The sequence below is a fragment of the Oncorhynchus tshawytscha genome, linkage group LG32, assembly GCF_018296145.1.
Source record: "Oncorhynchus tshawytscha isolate Ot180627B linkage group LG32, Otsh_v2.0, whole genome shotgun sequence".
Taxonomy (NCBI): Eukaryota; Metazoa; Chordata; class Actinopteri; order Salmoniformes; family Salmonidae; genus Oncorhynchus; species Oncorhynchus tshawytscha.
The window spans coordinates 12,001,047-12,018,506 of NC_056460.1; the positions used below are offsets into that span (position 1 = coordinate 12,001,047).

Sequence of the window (17,460 nt, forward strand, 5' to 3'; positions counted from 1 at the left end):
AACAACCAACATGACACCCACTCACACCCACCACCGCCTACACAGAAGTCATGGAGGAACATGATACAACCTCCACCTCCAGACTCAGCAAGGATAGTGAGGGAAGGGAAAAGCTCGCAGAGCCAATTTTTATCCTCACACAGTCACTGTTGAACTTGTTCACCAGGCCAATGCCTCTGACTAGTGCTCTTTAAAAGCACACTGACATTGACAAAAACAATTAGCTGTCAAAGAACCACTGTGCAGAATCCTTCCTCATCACAAACTAGTACCATTCATACAGGGGACAGGAGTAAATGGATGGGTGGGTGTTCTCCTGTCTTTCACCAACACTTTTCTTGTTTGTTTTGGAGCTCACTGCTGCACTCTCCATACGCACCAGTGGAGCTTGCTCAGTAGGGGGTCTCCACCTTTCCCAGGCTAAATGCACTGGGCTGCACTGCTACAGCAGTAAACATCCTCATCTCACCCATAGAGGACCAACAGATAGAAATCAGTGTATTGTTCAAGTCAAAGCCATCCGTACAACTTTTTTTTATTTTTTAACCTTTATTTAACCAGGAAAGGCTCATTGAGATTCAAATCTCTTTTTCAAGAGCACCCTGGCCAAGATAGGCAGCACCAAGTCATAACAAAAAAAGTACAGACAGACAACATGAAAAACTACAAGTAATCTAGTAAAAACCATTGAATTCACAAGAGTATAAAACAGCAAATTAAAAACATTGACAGGTCAGGGAATCAGCCTCAAAATCCTTCATCAGTGATTTAAAAACACCAATCGGGACAAGTTCTTACAGTTTAAAAGTATTTTGTAAGGTGTTCCAAGACGATGGCGCAGAGTACATACAAGCCCTTTTACCAAATTCAGTTCGGACATCTGGAACAGTTAGCAGGACAAAGTCCAGCGAACAAACAGAGTACCCACCACATTTCTGAAAAATAAAAATGCACAAATAAAAAGGTAGTAAACCCAAAATGGCTTTGTAAATAAAAGTATACCAGTGACTGAGCCTACGAGTGACTAGAGAAGGCCAACAACCCTGGTGTACAAAGTGCAGTGGTGCGTAAGGGTTTTGTAGTTTAAAATAAATCTCAAAGTGCCATGGTAAAGAGTGTCAATTGATCTCAAAAAATGTTTTGTAAGTTGTTGAATATGCAATTTAAAAGAGAGGCCGTCATCAATTAAAATTCCAAGATATTTATATGAGGTTACAACCTCAATCTCCTTGCCCTGACAGGTAGTAATAGGTGAAAGGTCTATTTCTTGCATTAGAAAACACCATTAGTTTAGTTTTGTCAGTATTGAGGATAAGCTTCAATTGACACAAGGTATGTTGAACAGTATAAAAAGCAGTTGGCAAGTTCTGGGAAGCTTTTGTAAGAGACGAGGCACAACAGTAAATAACAGTATCATCAGCATAAAAATGAAGTTGTGCATTTTGGACATTTTTGTCTAAATCATTTATATAAATAGTGAATGAGAGAGGACCAAGTACAGAGCATTGGGGCACACCATTCAAGACAGACAATTTAACAGACATAAGCACCTCAAATCAACTGCAGTGAGAGGAGGGAATGAATGAGAATGAATGAGGGAATACCTATACCCAAGGGCAATTGATTATTCAATAGATCTGAGTACTAATTTCGAGAGGCTGCACACAAAACTTAACATATAAACTTCAAAAAGTATCTCACTTGGCCCTACCTGTTCTGAAGCTTATGAAATCCTTCACCTCAAAGTCCTCTATCTTTGCATCGCAGTTCGATTTCCACAAATTACTGCTGGAAGCATAATTAGCTTAAAGCCTATTAGCCGAACCAAATCAAAATGTCCTAATACAGAATTCTGGTACCATCTATATTTGCAGCATAGGTCCAAAGTTTCCAGCAAATGAGAGTGAGCAATGTCATTCATCCAGGCCCTGGGGTATTAGCTTTGGGCACTGTGCCCCTGGAGGACCAGCCACAGGTGTCCCTGTGGGGCCAGACCATAGACATACAGTTGAAGTCGGAAGTTTACATACACGTAGGTTGGAGTCATTAAAACTCGTTTTGCAACCACTCCATAAATTTCATGTTAACAAACTATAGTTTTGGCAAGTCAGTCAGTCTACTTTGTGCATGACACAAGTCATTTTTCCAACAATTGTTTACAGACAGATTATTTCACTTATAATTCACTGTATCACAATTCCAGTGGGTCAGAAGTTTACATACACTAAGTTGACTGGGCCTTTAAACAGCTTGGAAAATTCCAGAAGATTATGTCATGGCTTTAGAAGCATCTGATAGGCTAATTGACATCATTTGAGTCAATTGAAGACATACCTATGGATGTATTTCAAGGCCTACCTTCAAACTCAGTGCCTCTTTGCTTGACATCATGGGAAAATCAAAAGAAATCAGCCAAGACCACATCATTTTTTTTGTTATTGATCTCCACAAGTCCAATTTCCAAATGCCTGAAGGTACCACGTTCATCTGTACAAACAATGTACACAAGTATAAACACCATGGGACCACGCAGCCGTCATACCGCTCAGGAAGGAGACATGTTCTGTCTCCTAGAGATGAACATACTTTGGTGCGAAAAGTGCAAATCAATTCCAGAACAACAGCAAAGGACCTTGTGAAGATGCTGGAGGAAACAGGTACAAAAGTATCTATATCCACAGTAAAACAAGTCCTATTTTGACATAACCTGAAAGGCCGCTCAGCAAGGAAGAAGCCACTGCTCCAAAACTGCCATAAAAAGCCAGACTACGGTTTGCAACTGCACACGGGGACAAAGATCATACTTTTTGGAGAAATGTCCTCTGGTCTGATGAAACAAAAATAGAACTGTTTGGCCATAATGACCATCGTTATGTTTGGAGGAAAAAGGGGGAGGCTTGCAAGCCGAACAACACCATCCCAACCGTGAAGCACGGGTGTGGCAGCATCATGTTGTGGGGGTGGTTTGCTGCAGGAGGGACTGGTGCACTTCACAAAATAAATGGCATCACGAGTAGAGGTCGACCGATTAATCGGATGGCCTGATTAATTGGGGCCGATTTCAAGTTTTCATAACAGTTGGTAATCTGCATTTTTGGAAACCGATTATGGCCGGTTACATTGCACTCCATGAGAAGACTGCGTGGCAGGCTGACTACCTGTTATGCGAGTGCAGCAAGGAGCCATGGTAAGGTGCTAGCTAGCATTAAACGTATCTTATAAAAAAACAATCAATCTTAACATAATCACTAGTTAACTACACATGGTTGATGATATTACTAGTTAATATAGCTTGCCCTGCGTTGCATATAATCGATGCGGTGCCTGTTAATTTATCATTGAATCACAGCCTACTTCTCCAAACGAGTGATTTAACAAGCACATTCACGAAAAAAGCACTGTCGTTGTCACATTCTGACCATAGTTCTGTTAGTTTATTCTTTGTTTTAGTATGGTCAGGGTGTGAGTTGGGGTAGGCAGTCTATGCTTGTTTTTCTATGTTGGTTTTTGTGTTCGGCCTAGTATGGTTCTCAATCAGAGGCAGGTGTCGTTAGTTGTCTCTGATTGAGAATCATACTTAGGTAGCCTGGGTTTCACTTTTGGTTTGTGGGTGTTTGTTTCCGTGTGAGTGTTTGGGCCACACGGTACTGTTTCGGTTTTGTATATTTCACAGCACTTTCCTGCGTTTGCTAGCAGCAAATGCTTCAAGCATTGCGCTGTTTATGACTTCAAGCCTATCAACTCCCGAGATTAGGCTGGCAATACTAAAGTACCTATTTGAACATCCAATAGTTAAAGGTGAAATATGAAATACAAATGGTATAGAGAGAAATAGTCCTATAATAACTACATCCTAAAACTTCTTACCTGGGAATATTGAAGACTCATGTTAAAAGTAACCACCAGCTTTCATATGTTCTCATGTTCTGAGCAAGGAACTTAAACGTTAGCTTTTTAACATGGAACATATTGCACTTTTACTTTCTTCTCCAACACTTTGTTTGCATTATTTAAACCAAATTGAACATGTTTCATTATTTATTTGAGACTAAATTGATTTTATTGATGTATTATACTAAGTTAATGAACAATGAACACTTTTATTTTAAGTATTGATGTAATTGTCATTAATACAAATATATATATAAAAATCGGCCGATTGATCGGGATCGGCTTTATTTGGTCCTACAATAATCAGTATCGGCTTTGAAAAATCATAATCGGTCGACCTCTAATCACGAGGAAGGAAAATTATGTGGATATATTGAAGCAACATCACAAGACATCAGTCAGGAAGTTAAAGCTTGGTCGCAAATGGGTCTTCCAAATGGACAATGACCCCAAGCATACTTCCAAAGTTGAGGCAAAACGGCTTAAGGACAACAAAGTCATGGTATTAGAGTGGCATCACAAAGCCCTGACCTCAATCCCATAGACAATTTGTGGGCAGAAACTAAAAAAGTGTGTGCGAGCAAGGAGGCCTACAAACCTGACTCAGTTACACCAGCTCTGTCAGGAGGAATGGGACAAAATTCACCCAACTTATTGTGGGAAGCTTGTGGAAGGCTACCCGAACCGTTTGACCCATGTTAAACAATTTAAAGGCAATGCTACCAAATACTAATTGAGTGTATGTAAACTTCTGACCCACTGGGAATGTGATGAAAGACATTATTCTGACATTTCACATTCTTAAAATGAAGGGGTGATCCTAACTGACCTAAGACAAATTTTTACTCGGATTAAATGTCAGGAATTGTGAAAAACTGAGTTTAAATGTATTTGGCTAAGGTGTATGCAAACTTCCGACTTCAACTGTAAATATTCATACATCATCAGGCCAGACACCTGCGCAGACTCAGCCGTCTGGTATCCTGGCAGTCCCTGACCACAGTGTTGATTTGGTCTGGCTCACTCTCATCAGCATTCGGGAAAACTCAGTGCACCACCCCTACATGTGAAGTACCGCTCCCTTCCAACCAGTAAGGACATCCAGGGAATACAGACAAGCCACCTCACCTAGGTTTGTTGCAGGTGGGAGCCACAGGGCACACACACAGCATGCTTATTAGTTAGAAAATGTGCCCTGATGTGTGATCAATGGTCATTAGGCAATAGGCATTGACACATGGTTTGGACCATGTTTGTGTTGGGGGAAAAGAAAAAGAGAACACAAATTTCGACATTAATCCAAACATATGGGAGTTTTGATACTGCCTGTACTGCTCACCTGTTTTGACCGTTGCCACAGGGTCCTCCCCTGAAATGCTACCTGTCTGCTTACACAGAAATAGGACGTGAGAACTGTTGAGTCGGTTCTGACTAGAGGGTGAACAGATACGACCGGAAATGACTTTTTCGTAGCAGGTTAAGAGAATTTACGCAGCAGGTTAATTAAGATAATTAACGTGGCAGATTAGGAGACTTACTGTAGGTTAAGGTTAGGAAACGGTTTCGGCGTAGGGTTAGTTAAAATGCCTCCGATCTTAGCTGTACTCCCTCCAGTCACAACCCACTAGGCACACCACGTCATTTCAGTGTGGAAATGTGGGTAAAATTTGGTAGAGAGGTTGATCAATAAGATTTCAACTTTTATTCACTCATTCATAAAAACAGCCAGAAGTTTGTTGAATTCCCAATGTGTTATCACTATGCTTTCAGCCGTCTAAAAGCACAACCAAATTCCATTGGAAAAACAATGTCTTTATTTTTGGTTTAGTTGTTTAAATGTGTTATCACTGCTGCTTTCAAGCATTTAACCTCTTGAGCTTACTTGAGACGCAGACGTCCCACCTAGAGCTCTAGAAATGCACATGCGCGACGCTACATGCTAATAGTATTAGTTAAAACGCAAACGTTCATTAAAATACACATGTTTGGTATTGAAATAAAGCTACAGTCATTGTGAATCTAGCCACCGTGTCAGATTTTTAAAATGCTTTTCGGCGAAAGCATGAGAAGCTATTATCTGATAGCATGCAACACCCCAAAAGACCCGTAGGGGATGTAAACAAAAGAATTAGCATAGTCGGCGCTACACAAACCGCACAATAAAATATAAAACATTAATTACCTTTGACCATCTTCTTTCTTTGCACACCTTGATGTCCCATAATCAATACTGGGTCTTTTTTGGATTAAATCGGTCCATATATAGCCTAGATATCGATCTATGAAGACTGTGTGGAAAACGGAAAAAAAAGAGCGTTTCATAACGTAACGTCATTTTTTAAAAGTTAAAAATTCGACGATAAACTTTCACAAAACACTTCGAAATACCTTTCTAATGCAACTTTAGGTATAACTACACGTTAATAAGCTATAAAAATCATCAGGAGGCGATGTAAATTCGATAGCCTGCCGTGTGGAAAAATGTCCGGAAAAACACAGAGACAATGCCTCGGGTCGGTGGTCGGAGAGAATCGGTTCCCTTTGGTCGGATCTACCAAGAATCAATTCAGATTCAAATGAGGAGACTCTATACATCCTGTGGAAGCTGTAGGTACTGCAAGCTTGGCCTCATATATTACGGTTCACCTTTAACAATTCATGGGAGTGGCGCATGGATATTTTTTTCCATCTCCAGTGATCAGATTTTCCTGCGCTTTTCGATGAAACAGACGTTCTGTTATAGTCACAGCCGTGATTTAAACAGTTTTGGAAACGTCTGAGTGTTTTCTATCCACACATACTAATCATATGCATATACTATATTCCTGGCCTGAGTAGCAGGACGCCAAAATGTTGCGCGATTTTTAACAGAATTTCCGAAAAAGTAGGGGGGAAGCTTAACAGGTTTTAAAAGCACAACAAAGTTCAAATGGGAATACCATGTCAGATATTTTGGATTTATACAACAACTTAATGTGTTATTACTGTGCTTCATCTAAAACCACAGACCATTTTTTTTCACCTTTATTTAACCAGGTAGGCTAGTTGAGAACAAGTTCTCATTTGCAACTGCGTCCTGGCCAAGATAAAGCGTAGCAATTCGACACATACAACAACAGAGAGTTACACATGGAATAAACAAAACATACAGTCAATAATACAGTAGAACAAAAGAAAACAAAAAGTCTATATACAGTGAGTGCAAATGAGGTAAGTTAAGGAAATAAATAGGCCGTTGTGGAGAAAGTAATTACAATATAGCAATTAAACACTGGAATGGTAGATCGGCAGAAGATGAATGTGCAGGTAGAGATACTGGGGTGCAAAGGAGCAAAATAAATACAAGTATGGGGATGAGGTAGGTAATTAGATGGGCTGTTTACAGAAAAGCTAAGTACAGGTGCAGTGATCTGTAAACTGATCTGACAGCTGGTGCTTAAAGCTAGTGAGGGAGATGTGAGTCTCCAGCTTCAGAGATTTTTGCAATTCGTTCCAGTCATGGGCAGCAGAAAACTGGAAGGAAAGACGACCAAAGGAGGAATTGGCTTTGGGGGTGACCAGTGAGATATACCTGCTGGAGAGCGTGCTACGAGTGGGTTCTGCTATGGTGACCAGTGAGCTGAGATAAGGCGGGGCTTTACCTAGCAGAGACTTGTAGATAACCTGTAGCCAGTGGGTTTGGCGACGAGTATGAAGCGAGGGCCAACCAACGAGAGCGTACAGGTTGCAATGGTGGGTAGTGTATGGGGCTTTGGTGACAAAACGGATGGCACTGTGATAAACTGCATCCAGTTTGTTGAGTAGAGTGTTGGAGGCTAGTTTATAGATGACATCACCGAAGTCGAGGATCGGGGATGGTCAGTTTTACAAGGGTATTTTTGGCAGCATGAATGAAGGATGCTTTGTTGCGATATAGGAAGCCGATTCTAGATTTAATTTTGGATTGGAGATGCTTAATGTGAGTCTGGAAGGAGAGTTTACAGTCTAACCAGAAACCTAGGTATTTGTAGTTGTCCACGTATTCTATGTCAGAGCCGTCCAGAGTAGTGATGCTGGATGGGCGAGCAGGTGCGGGCAGCGATCGATTGAAAAGCATGCATTTAGTTTTACTTGCGTTTAAGAGCAGTTGGAGGCCACGGAAGGAGAGTTGTATGGCATTGAAGCTCGTCTGCAGGTTAGTTAACACAGTGTCCAAGGAGGGGCCAGAAGTATACAGAATGGTGTCATCTGCGTAGAGGTAGATCAGAGAATCACCAGCAGCAAGATCAACATCATTGATGTATACAGAAAAGAGAGTCGGCCCGAGAATTGAACCCTGTGGCACACCCATAGAGACTGTCAGAGGTCCAGACAACAGGCCCCTCGATTTGACACACTGAACTCTATCAGAGAAGTAGTTGGTAAACCAGGCGAGGCAATCATTTGAGAAACCAAGGCTGTCGAGTCTGCCAATAAGAATATGGTGATTGACAGAGTCGAAAGCCTTGGCCAGGTCGATGAATACGGCTGCACAGTAATGTCTCTTATCGATGGCGGTTATGATGTCGTTTAGAACCTTGAGCGTGGCTGAGGTGCACCCATGACCAGCTCTGAAACCAGATTGCATAGCGGAGAAGGTATGGTGGGATTCGAAATGGTAAGTAATCTGTTTGTTAACTTGGCTTTCGAAGACCTTCGAAAGACAGGGTAGGATTGATATAGGTCTGTAGCAGTTTGGGTCTAGAGTGTCACCCCCTTTGAAGAGGGGGATGACCGCGGCAGCTTTCTAATCTTTGGGAATCTCAGACGATACGAAAGAGAGGTTGAACAGGCTAGTAATAGGGGTTGCAACCTTTTCGGCAGATAATTTTAGAAAAAGAGGGTCCAGATTGTCTAGCCCGGCTGATTTGTAGGGGTCTAGATTTTGCAGCTCTTTCAGAACATCGACTATCTGGATTTGGGTAATGGGTAAAGGAGAAATGGTGGGGGATTTGGCGGGTTGCTGTGGAGGGTGCCGGGCAGTTGACCGGGGTAGGGGTAGCCATGTGGAAAGCATGGCCAGCCGTAGAGAAATGTTTATTGAAATTCTCAATTATAGTGGATTTATCGGTGGTGACAATGTTTCCTAGCCTCAGAGCAGTGGGCAGCTGGTAGGAGGTGCTCTTATTCTCCATGGACTTAACAGTGTCCCAGAACTTTTTTGAGTTAGTACTACAGGATGCAAATTTCTGTTTGAAAAAGCTTGCCTTAGCTTTTCTAACTGCCTGTGTATATTTGTTCCTAACTTCCCTGAAAAGTTGCATATTGGGGGGTTATTCGATGCTAATGCAGAACACCACAGAATGTTTTTGTGCTGGTCAAGGGCAGACAGGTCTGGTGTGAACCAAGGACTATATCTATTCCTAGTTCTAAAAATGTTTAATCCAATAACCTGGATTGCAGTTGAGATTACATTAAAAATGGATAGAGCAAGTGATCAATGCTGTTTGATATTCTGCACAGATTATTTTAGCACTTGTGAAGATCTCCAGAGTCATGCGACCTCTGCATGTTATTGTAAAACATGCACACTTTCTATGATTACATAAGAACATTTCTGTTACAGTAGGCTAACCTCAAAATGTCACCATTGATGTGTGACTCATTTTAAGGTTGAATAAATGTTGTTTCATTTGTAAGAGCCTTGACTTTAGGCTATTTACTGTATAACAAAAGTAATATTGAATTGTGTTTGGATGGAACTATCCAGGCAGAAGATACATCTCCTTCAAATGTTGATATTTGGTTGCGTTGCCAACCACACTATTCAATATCCAGTTTGTCTATAAATTAATAATTGATATGTTGTATTCACGTCTCCATCTCAACCCAAAATGTAAGTTAAAGAATAAGATTAAATCTAATCTAACTTTAAATACACTTTAAATCAAGTTTGACTTAATCCTATTCTTTAACTTCAATTTTTCATTGAGATAGAGGTGAATCCAACATATTTATGATTAACTTGAAGATTACATTTGAAATCAACCAAATCTATGTATTATCTATTTTTAGTTGAACCCTGGGTTGAATTGAAACAATAGCTGTTGATGTCTTTGCAAATGCTATATAGGACTAAATAGTATAATTGATGATACAGTGTATGACTTATGAAGTATGTTAAAATTTAATTTACTTTGTTAAACCTACCCATTGGAATGACTTCGATAGCAACAGCAAATATATTTAGCTATTAGGAGATCTCTCAATAATAATTCCTACGATAAGTAATAGTCAGTGATAGTAGACAGTGACAAATATTAAAGCTAGGCTTGGTTAAAACCCTGAATGGGAGACCAAATGAATGGCTGTAGATAAATCAACTCTCCAGCTTATTGTATTTTGCTGATTGTGGATATAACATTGAAGACCTGACATTGTTACAAATTCAACATATTTTAGCACATACAAGGTATGCCTATGTTGAAAATTGGTTACAATGATGACATAATCCTGTGGTTGAAATTTCACCCCAAATTCACCATCAAAACAACATTGATGATTTGTTTTCAAATCCAATGTATTTCCACGTAGATTCCACGTCACAATACGTTGACAAATTATGTTGATTCAACCAGCTTGTGCCCAGTGGAAGGAAACCTGTTGAGTCTGACCGTTGATATTGCCGCACACACATAGGCCTACTGTTATTACTATGACAAACCCTCATTTGAAAGGAACGATGTGTTTGTTCTCTTTAGTAAATTTTTTTTTTTTTTTAATCATTCGCAAATTCCTATCCTTGTAGAATGAAATGCTGTGCTGGAAACTGTAGCCGACTCGGTGGGCACGCGATTGCTCCGAGCTTTGAACATTTGTCATGATCAGAGTCGCACTGAAGCAGTAAATAGGTCTATAGGTGAACAAGAGCGGGTACTGTTATGGAAATGAACCAATTAAGCCTCAAACATGAGTTGTGTTTGAAGTGTTTTTACACAAGCGACTCACCTTGAATTCCACGGACAGTTGAGGGGTATACTCAAGGGTCCAAAGCGCCCGCACCAAGGATGCCAACTGTGTGGTCACCTCACCCCTGGCAAGTTGCGCGTCCTCGTTTTTTACAATTCCGTTTACTCTCCCCTGACACAAATCAGACTTATATTGTTCCAAACCAAGGTACTCGGCCAGCAGGTCCGTATTACTGAGGCACTGAACCACCGCATTCATGAAACAAGTGTTTCCATGATTCTTCAGCCCAAGGACTCCGGGAGTTTTGTCGCCATAGCACCACGACAGCCTGTCTTTTATAGATCCATGAGAAGACAACGTTGAGGCGCTCTTCTTCACCTTAATCTCCCTCGAGACCTGAAGTTCTTCTTTATTCAAATTCCCTGAGTTGGCACTCAACGTGCACGCGGCGCTGTCTCTGAACCCGCCATCATCATCCTCACCGTCAGGTGGCTCGACGTCGCCGAAGTGTGCCAAAGTTCCCAAAGTTTTCAGTATCCTGCTCATAAAATTCCCAACGGACTTCAACGATTTCCTTCTGAAAAGCTTCCCGGCTTTGTATTTCTTCTCTTTGCGTTTTGTAGATTTGGTTTTCATGGACTGTTTCCTTATCTTATTCTCCTTGTGGTTATCCATGGTGGTTGGTTATTTACCTGGTAACGTTAACAAGAAGTGAAAACGAAACAACTACTGAAGCAATATACTCCTACCTGTCTGCCCTACCCCTCCTCCTCTCGAAACCACTCCGGTCTCTGCTAATAGACAATACCGAGGTTTAGGCACATGACTAAACAATGTCCCTCAGACATTCCGGTAATTCCCGCCAGGTCTCGGCGCGCCCTTGTCATACTGTTTCGCTGGTAAAATGGTGAAGCAGCGGGCACCTGTAACCAGTAACCACTGTTTAGGTGAGTTGTCTTCAACTCCATGGTCCTCGTTCGTAGTGAGGCTCAGTACTTCCTCGTCGTTTACTAGGCACATACAGCTGGCGGTCTTTCTCTCTCCCTCCCTCGCCACTCCGAGCGCTGCTGGAGTGGTTTTCTGTTTGGTGGATAGTGCGCGTTATTCCCGCCCTCCTACAATTTTAGACTATATTAAATCAAATCAATTTGTATTGGTCACATCCAATGTTTAGCGGATGTTATTGGGGGTGTAGCGAAATGCTTGTGCTTCTAGTTCCGACAGTGCAGCAATATCTAACAAGTAATATCTATCAATTTACCAACATATACCCAATACACACCAATCTAAGTAAAGGGATGGAATTAAGAATATATAAATATATGGACAAGCCATGTCAGAGCGGCATAGACTAAGATACAGTAGAAAAGTATAGAAGGCAGTATATACATATGAGATGAGTAATGCAAAATATGTAAACACTTTTAAAGTGACATTATTAACGTGACTAGTGTTCCATTTATTAAAGTGTTCCACATTGAAGGTGGCGCACGTAGTGACAGGACTCTGAAACTGATGGATATTAGGCTTATAGGCAACTCAAACAAGCTTGCTGACACTCATTTAGTAACAGGCTTATAAGCTTCCCTTATAATTAGATGCACGATAAGGACTATTGTGTATAGTTGAATCAAAACTATTGCAAGCGTTCTGTAGGCCTATATGAACAAATACGGAACCTATTTTGTATCGGCAATTCAAGGTCTGCACTGTACAGTACCCTTTCTTTCCGTTTTTACTATGATCTATATTGGCATGATGCGAGTAGGCTACGGTGCATGGTCCCAACGGAAAAAAATAATGATATTTTTGAGGTGTGTAGGAGCCCCCTACTGTTTTAGGCAGAGATTGTTCTGCATCCTGGTGATAGGACACTAATAGACTGCACCTGCACCATCCTATCCTCTGATGGAACGCCTCATCTAATAATGCACTGTTGGAGATTTTACTGCACTGTTAGGAGATATTACTGCACTGTTGGAGATATTACTGCACTGTTGGTGCTAGAAACATAAGCATTTGTTTCTGCACCTGCGATTACGTCTGCAAATCTGTGGACACGACCAATCAATTTTGATTGGATTATTCATCACGACTATCACACAAATGTCCTAAAAATAATTTTGTCAGGCTGGCATATCCCCCTGCATCACTGCGATCTGGAGACACACACGTGGAGGAATCAAATGACGGGAAAGACACAGAGAATAAATGGTCTTAATGCTACTTGGTAGCGCATGTTTTGTACCGCAGAGGACATACACTGCTGATATTCTCAATCAATTTCAGTTTTAATTTCACAGCTCGCCAATACCATAGATTGGATTTAGTGATCCATATGTGCTGATTTACTCAAGCAGATGTATAATATTCCTATTTCTCTTGCCATATTTTTATAAACTCACGTATTATTGCAGTGTAATCGGAAACCTTGTATTTCTGAGGAGTCTGCACTCTGCAGCACCCGCTTCCAAACTTCTGCAATGAGTCAGAAACTCAAACGCTTCCATATAGGACTGGCTATACATTACTCTGATCTTCTAGCATGGCCTCCTGAGTATTCAGTGTGTGTGCGCGCGTGCATGGGCAGTTGGATGGGATGCCCTATTTTACAGAGCTTGGGGTGTAGGTTATGTTTTGCTGACTTTGTCCGTCCATAGCGTACTGCAGGTTTGCTCTCTCTTTTTGTGGGTAGCGGACTAGTGGGGTAGCTATGAATTATTGCGTTTTGAGCTTCTGAGCAGTCGAGAGGGGAATGCGTTTGGGAAGATGGAGGCATTCCAAGAGGCTCGCTGGTTACACACACACACACACACACACACACACACACACACACACACACACCTACACTTTACCGAAGTCTCTGGGGAATCTCCAGTGATAGATTAGCTGACAGCAGCGGTGTGCTAAAGTGCCTGTGAATCTGGGCTTCGTCGTCTCTCTTTCTCTTCTTTACCACACGACACGCATATAAGACAGTCATGTCTGTACGAAATATGCATTTAATGTACTGTGTAGCTTCTGCCTTTTTACACTCACTGCCTATTGATGGGGAAAAGGAGAATGACACAATCACTTCTGTTCTTCCCATAGAAAATCAGAGAGAATGCTATTCAAGGTTATGATGAGCAGATGAGTATCTTTATGTGACTACAATATCCAGCTTTGCATTGATGAGGTTAAAAGTCCCTAAGTCAAATGATTAGGTTAATTCCATGCATATTAGAACCATGTGTGTCTGCCAAGTTTGTTGATGCAGTACATTATTAGTATGGCGAATACCACACACAAACTATGCAATTACCTTCAACAAGCAAAATATAGCTAGTAATGCATACTTCAGTCAATATCGCACAATCAAAATTATATCCATTTATTTTCATGAATGAATAAAACATTTGCTCTATAATGGCATTACTGGCAGTGTTCATGACTTCTTCTGAGTTGTTTGGTGTGAGGACAGGTGTGTATTGGGACTGGTCAGGGTCAAGGTTAAAAGTTAAAAGTTTGTAGGGTAGGTGGGTCAAAGGTCATAGGGTCATGGGTTTTTTGAACCTCTGTTCTCCTGGCATCCGAGAGGCTCTCTAGGGAGAGGAGGGATGGGGGTACCTCCACCGGAGCACGGCCCCGTCGGCACTGGTGCTCACCATGCTCCCGTTGTCGGAGGAGATTGTGACGCTGGTGATGCTTCCGCTGTGGCCGACGCCCACGTGGGTCACCTCGCCCTCCGAGTAGTCCCACACCTTCACCAGCTTCTCGTCTCCACCTGAAGTGGGCCAGCAGAGACACATATACCATGTTTATTTCTACTGCAAAGCCTACAAACATTGATCCAACCGAATGCTGGGTGAAGTCACGCTCAACCAAGTGCTCTTCACGATTGTCCCGAGCTATTGAGAGTCGATACAGGGATATTTAATGGACAGACCATGGGCTGTCGTTGATTGACGGTAGTCAACAGTAGCCTAGTCCTAGATCTGTTGGAGCTGTGCCAACTCCTATGTCAATGTCAACAAAACCAATGTAAAGGGTACTGTACCAGTGACAAAGTGCTGTCCGCTCTGTGAGATGTGCATGCCATTGATGGCTCCTGACAGGGAGCCCTCCAGTTCTCTGATGGCTGAGCCATCATACACCTCCCAATAACCAATCTGGGAAAGAAGAAGGCCATTCAGGTATATGGAATATGAATGAGAGAGCTTGTACATATAAGACTTGTCAGATTAGTTTGACATATTCTATGTAAAATTACAAGAAATTACAAAAATGACCGTGTATCACAGTGATTATAGTAAGTATGTACGCCACTCCTTGTGTCTTGTCTTCTGTTTGTTCATAGTATAGTAATTCTGCCTCACTGAATTATCTATCTTCATTATTCCACTATATGTAAATGAGGCCGGAGAGAGTCTATCAAGGTTTCGTGGGCCCGCCACCGTTAAAACAACATGTTCATGACTCTAAATGAGAGTTAATCGTCCCGAGGGTTTGCAGCTGTCAAAGACTTGCGCCTCTCAAAGGCTCAATTGTTATTTGAAGTTTATTTACAGCCGCACAGTAATGCCACATTCTCCACACACACACACACACACACACACACACACACACACACACACACACACACAAGGTCCTTTCTTGTTATTTTTATGACAAAGCTAATTACAACTACAAACTAACTGACGCATATGAGAGGACATTCAAATGCAGCATGTGAGTGCTTCTTCAGGTGTCAAGGAAGAGGAGACTGGCAGCTTAACTGTCTGGCAGCACAGAACTAAACCATTTGTGATTTTAAGTATTGGAACTGGCCAAACTGATTGTACCTGGAAACAAATTATTTCTTTATATGCACAACTTGCTTTATTAACTGAAAATCGAATCATCAACGAGTCAATGTTTCGGCTATAGAGTGAATATTACAATACCCAACACAATCTCCTCATACAGAAGTGAGAAAATGTCTAGTATATTTGAATGAACCAGTTCAGAAGATTCATCAGAAAGGCATAGGCCTATCAGAGAGAAAAAAAACTCCAGCTGTATGCAATGAAACAAGTAATGTTACATGGGAGAGAGCTCAGAAAAGCATTTACGAGAATAGCTTCTCGGACTGGATTTCATCTCTTAGTAAGACCACAAACATAATGCATTACGGGACTGAGGAAATGTAATCTCACAAAGACATATCAAATACAGTTTGTAATAATGGGATTGAAGAGAGACAAATGGCAAAAAAAAACAACAAGGTATTTATAGTTTTAAGAATGAAAAACAGCGCTCAAAGCACAGAGGCAGCCTAAGAGACACATTTCTGTGGGATGGTAAAAAAACACTTTTGTTCCTCAATATCATTCAAATTCAATGGAAAAGCTTACTGACTGAAACACATTTGTTAGCCATTATTGAGAAATACACAACAGTCAGGGCCGTTCTTCAGTGTAATTCAATAAAATGGAAAGGCTCAAGGTTCTTTACATGCATCATTCATTGTGAAAACATTTGGTCAACATAATGACCAACAACCATCATTTATTATTACATTATCTTTTTTTCAATATGATTGAAATTAAATGGAAAAATCCAAAATTCTTGGCGTGCATTCAGTCACTTTATGAAATAACATTTTTGGTCAGCATAACAAAAGAAAGAAAAACCCCTCAATACCAGAAGCAACTAGCTTACATTTTTTATTTAACTAGGCAAGTCAGTTAAGAACAAATTCTTATTTTCAATGACAGCCTAGGAACAGTGGGTTAACTGCCTTGTTCAAGGATAGAATTTTACCTTGTCAGCTGGGGGATTTGAACTTGCAACCGTTCGGTTACTAGTCCAATGCTCTAACCACTAGGCTACCCTGCCGCCCCACATGACTTGAATCTTAATCAAATCACTGGCTATCATATGAGGTGAGACATGACAGCCAAAAAAGTGAGAGGGAGAAGAGTTAGCCCAGTAGCAGACACAACGCTCCCTCTCTCCAGTATAGTTTGTGTTGTGTCATATAGGGAATGGGTTCAAATCCAGTTTGATTCTCTAGTCACGACCTCTCTCCCCTCTCCTGGTGTCATGGAGGGCTTATTTGAGAGCAGCACCTGTGTGAGAGTGGCCGAGTCACCCTCACCCATCTGTGTTCCCTCCCTTCTCCTGTGGAACCTGGCTGCCATCCACGGCAACATCCACCAGAAATTAATTACATCCAAGGCTAGCATGTGCCTACTGCTAGCATTGCTTTAGCCTTCAATGCAACCTAACTCTCCTATTCAAGGAGAGTTAGGTTGAAGCATTAGGTTGCTGAGAGAAGGACACACTGAATTGACTGGCTTGAATTGTGAGAATGACCACACAATTTATTTTCATAATGAGCCAAATCTATTGGTTTTCTACCCAAAGTTGCAAAGGAAATCTATTTAATAAGCACAAGAGACCAGCAAAATAGACAAAAGAGTGTGGCGGTATAGCAGGAACTATAGCAGCATCTAGTGGTCAAAATATTGTACTTTCACAGTTCTTTATGGTAAATAATGCAAGTGACTTCAATGATTCATTTCTCTGAATAGGGGGAAAAACATCACCAGATTCACAGGGAATACATTACAGTATGTAGAAGCAGTACTCCAAGCCACAGCTTCATTCTACTTGTCA

The 17,460-nt window shown here is 41.2% G+C and overlaps 2 protein-coding genes across 3 annotated transcripts in view; both read right to left on the minus strand.

Annotated features, from left to right (window-relative positions):
* LOC112230114 (ubiquitin carboxyl-terminal hydrolase 43-like) overlaps positions 1 to 11,882 on the minus strand; it is a 117,214-nt gene extending 105,332 nt beyond the window's left edge. For both annotated transcript variants that reach the window (XM_042310961.1, XM_042310960.1), the window contains exon 1: positions 10,858 to 11,882. In XM_042310961.1, the coding sequence (XP_042166895.1) occupies positions 10,858 to 11,493 (636 nt within the window). In that variant the 5' untranslated portion in view covers positions 11,494 to 11,882. The remainder of the gene's footprint in view (positions 1 to 10,857) is intronic.
* Positions 11,883 to 14,170: 2,288 nt separating this feature from the next.
* Positions 14,171 to 17,460, minus strand: part of LOC112230277 (cilia- and flagella-associated protein 52-like) — a 32,171-nt gene continuing 28,881 nt past the window's right edge. The window contains exons 13-14 of the mRNA XM_042310954.1: positions 14,858 to 14,969; positions 14,171 to 14,584 (exon numbers count right to left, since the gene is read on the minus strand). Of these exons, the coding sequence (XP_042166888.1) occupies positions 14,403 to 14,584; positions 14,858 to 14,969 (294 nt within the window). The 3' untranslated portion in view covers positions 14,171 to 14,402. The remainder of the gene's footprint in view (positions 14,585 to 14,857; positions 14,970 to 17,460) is intronic.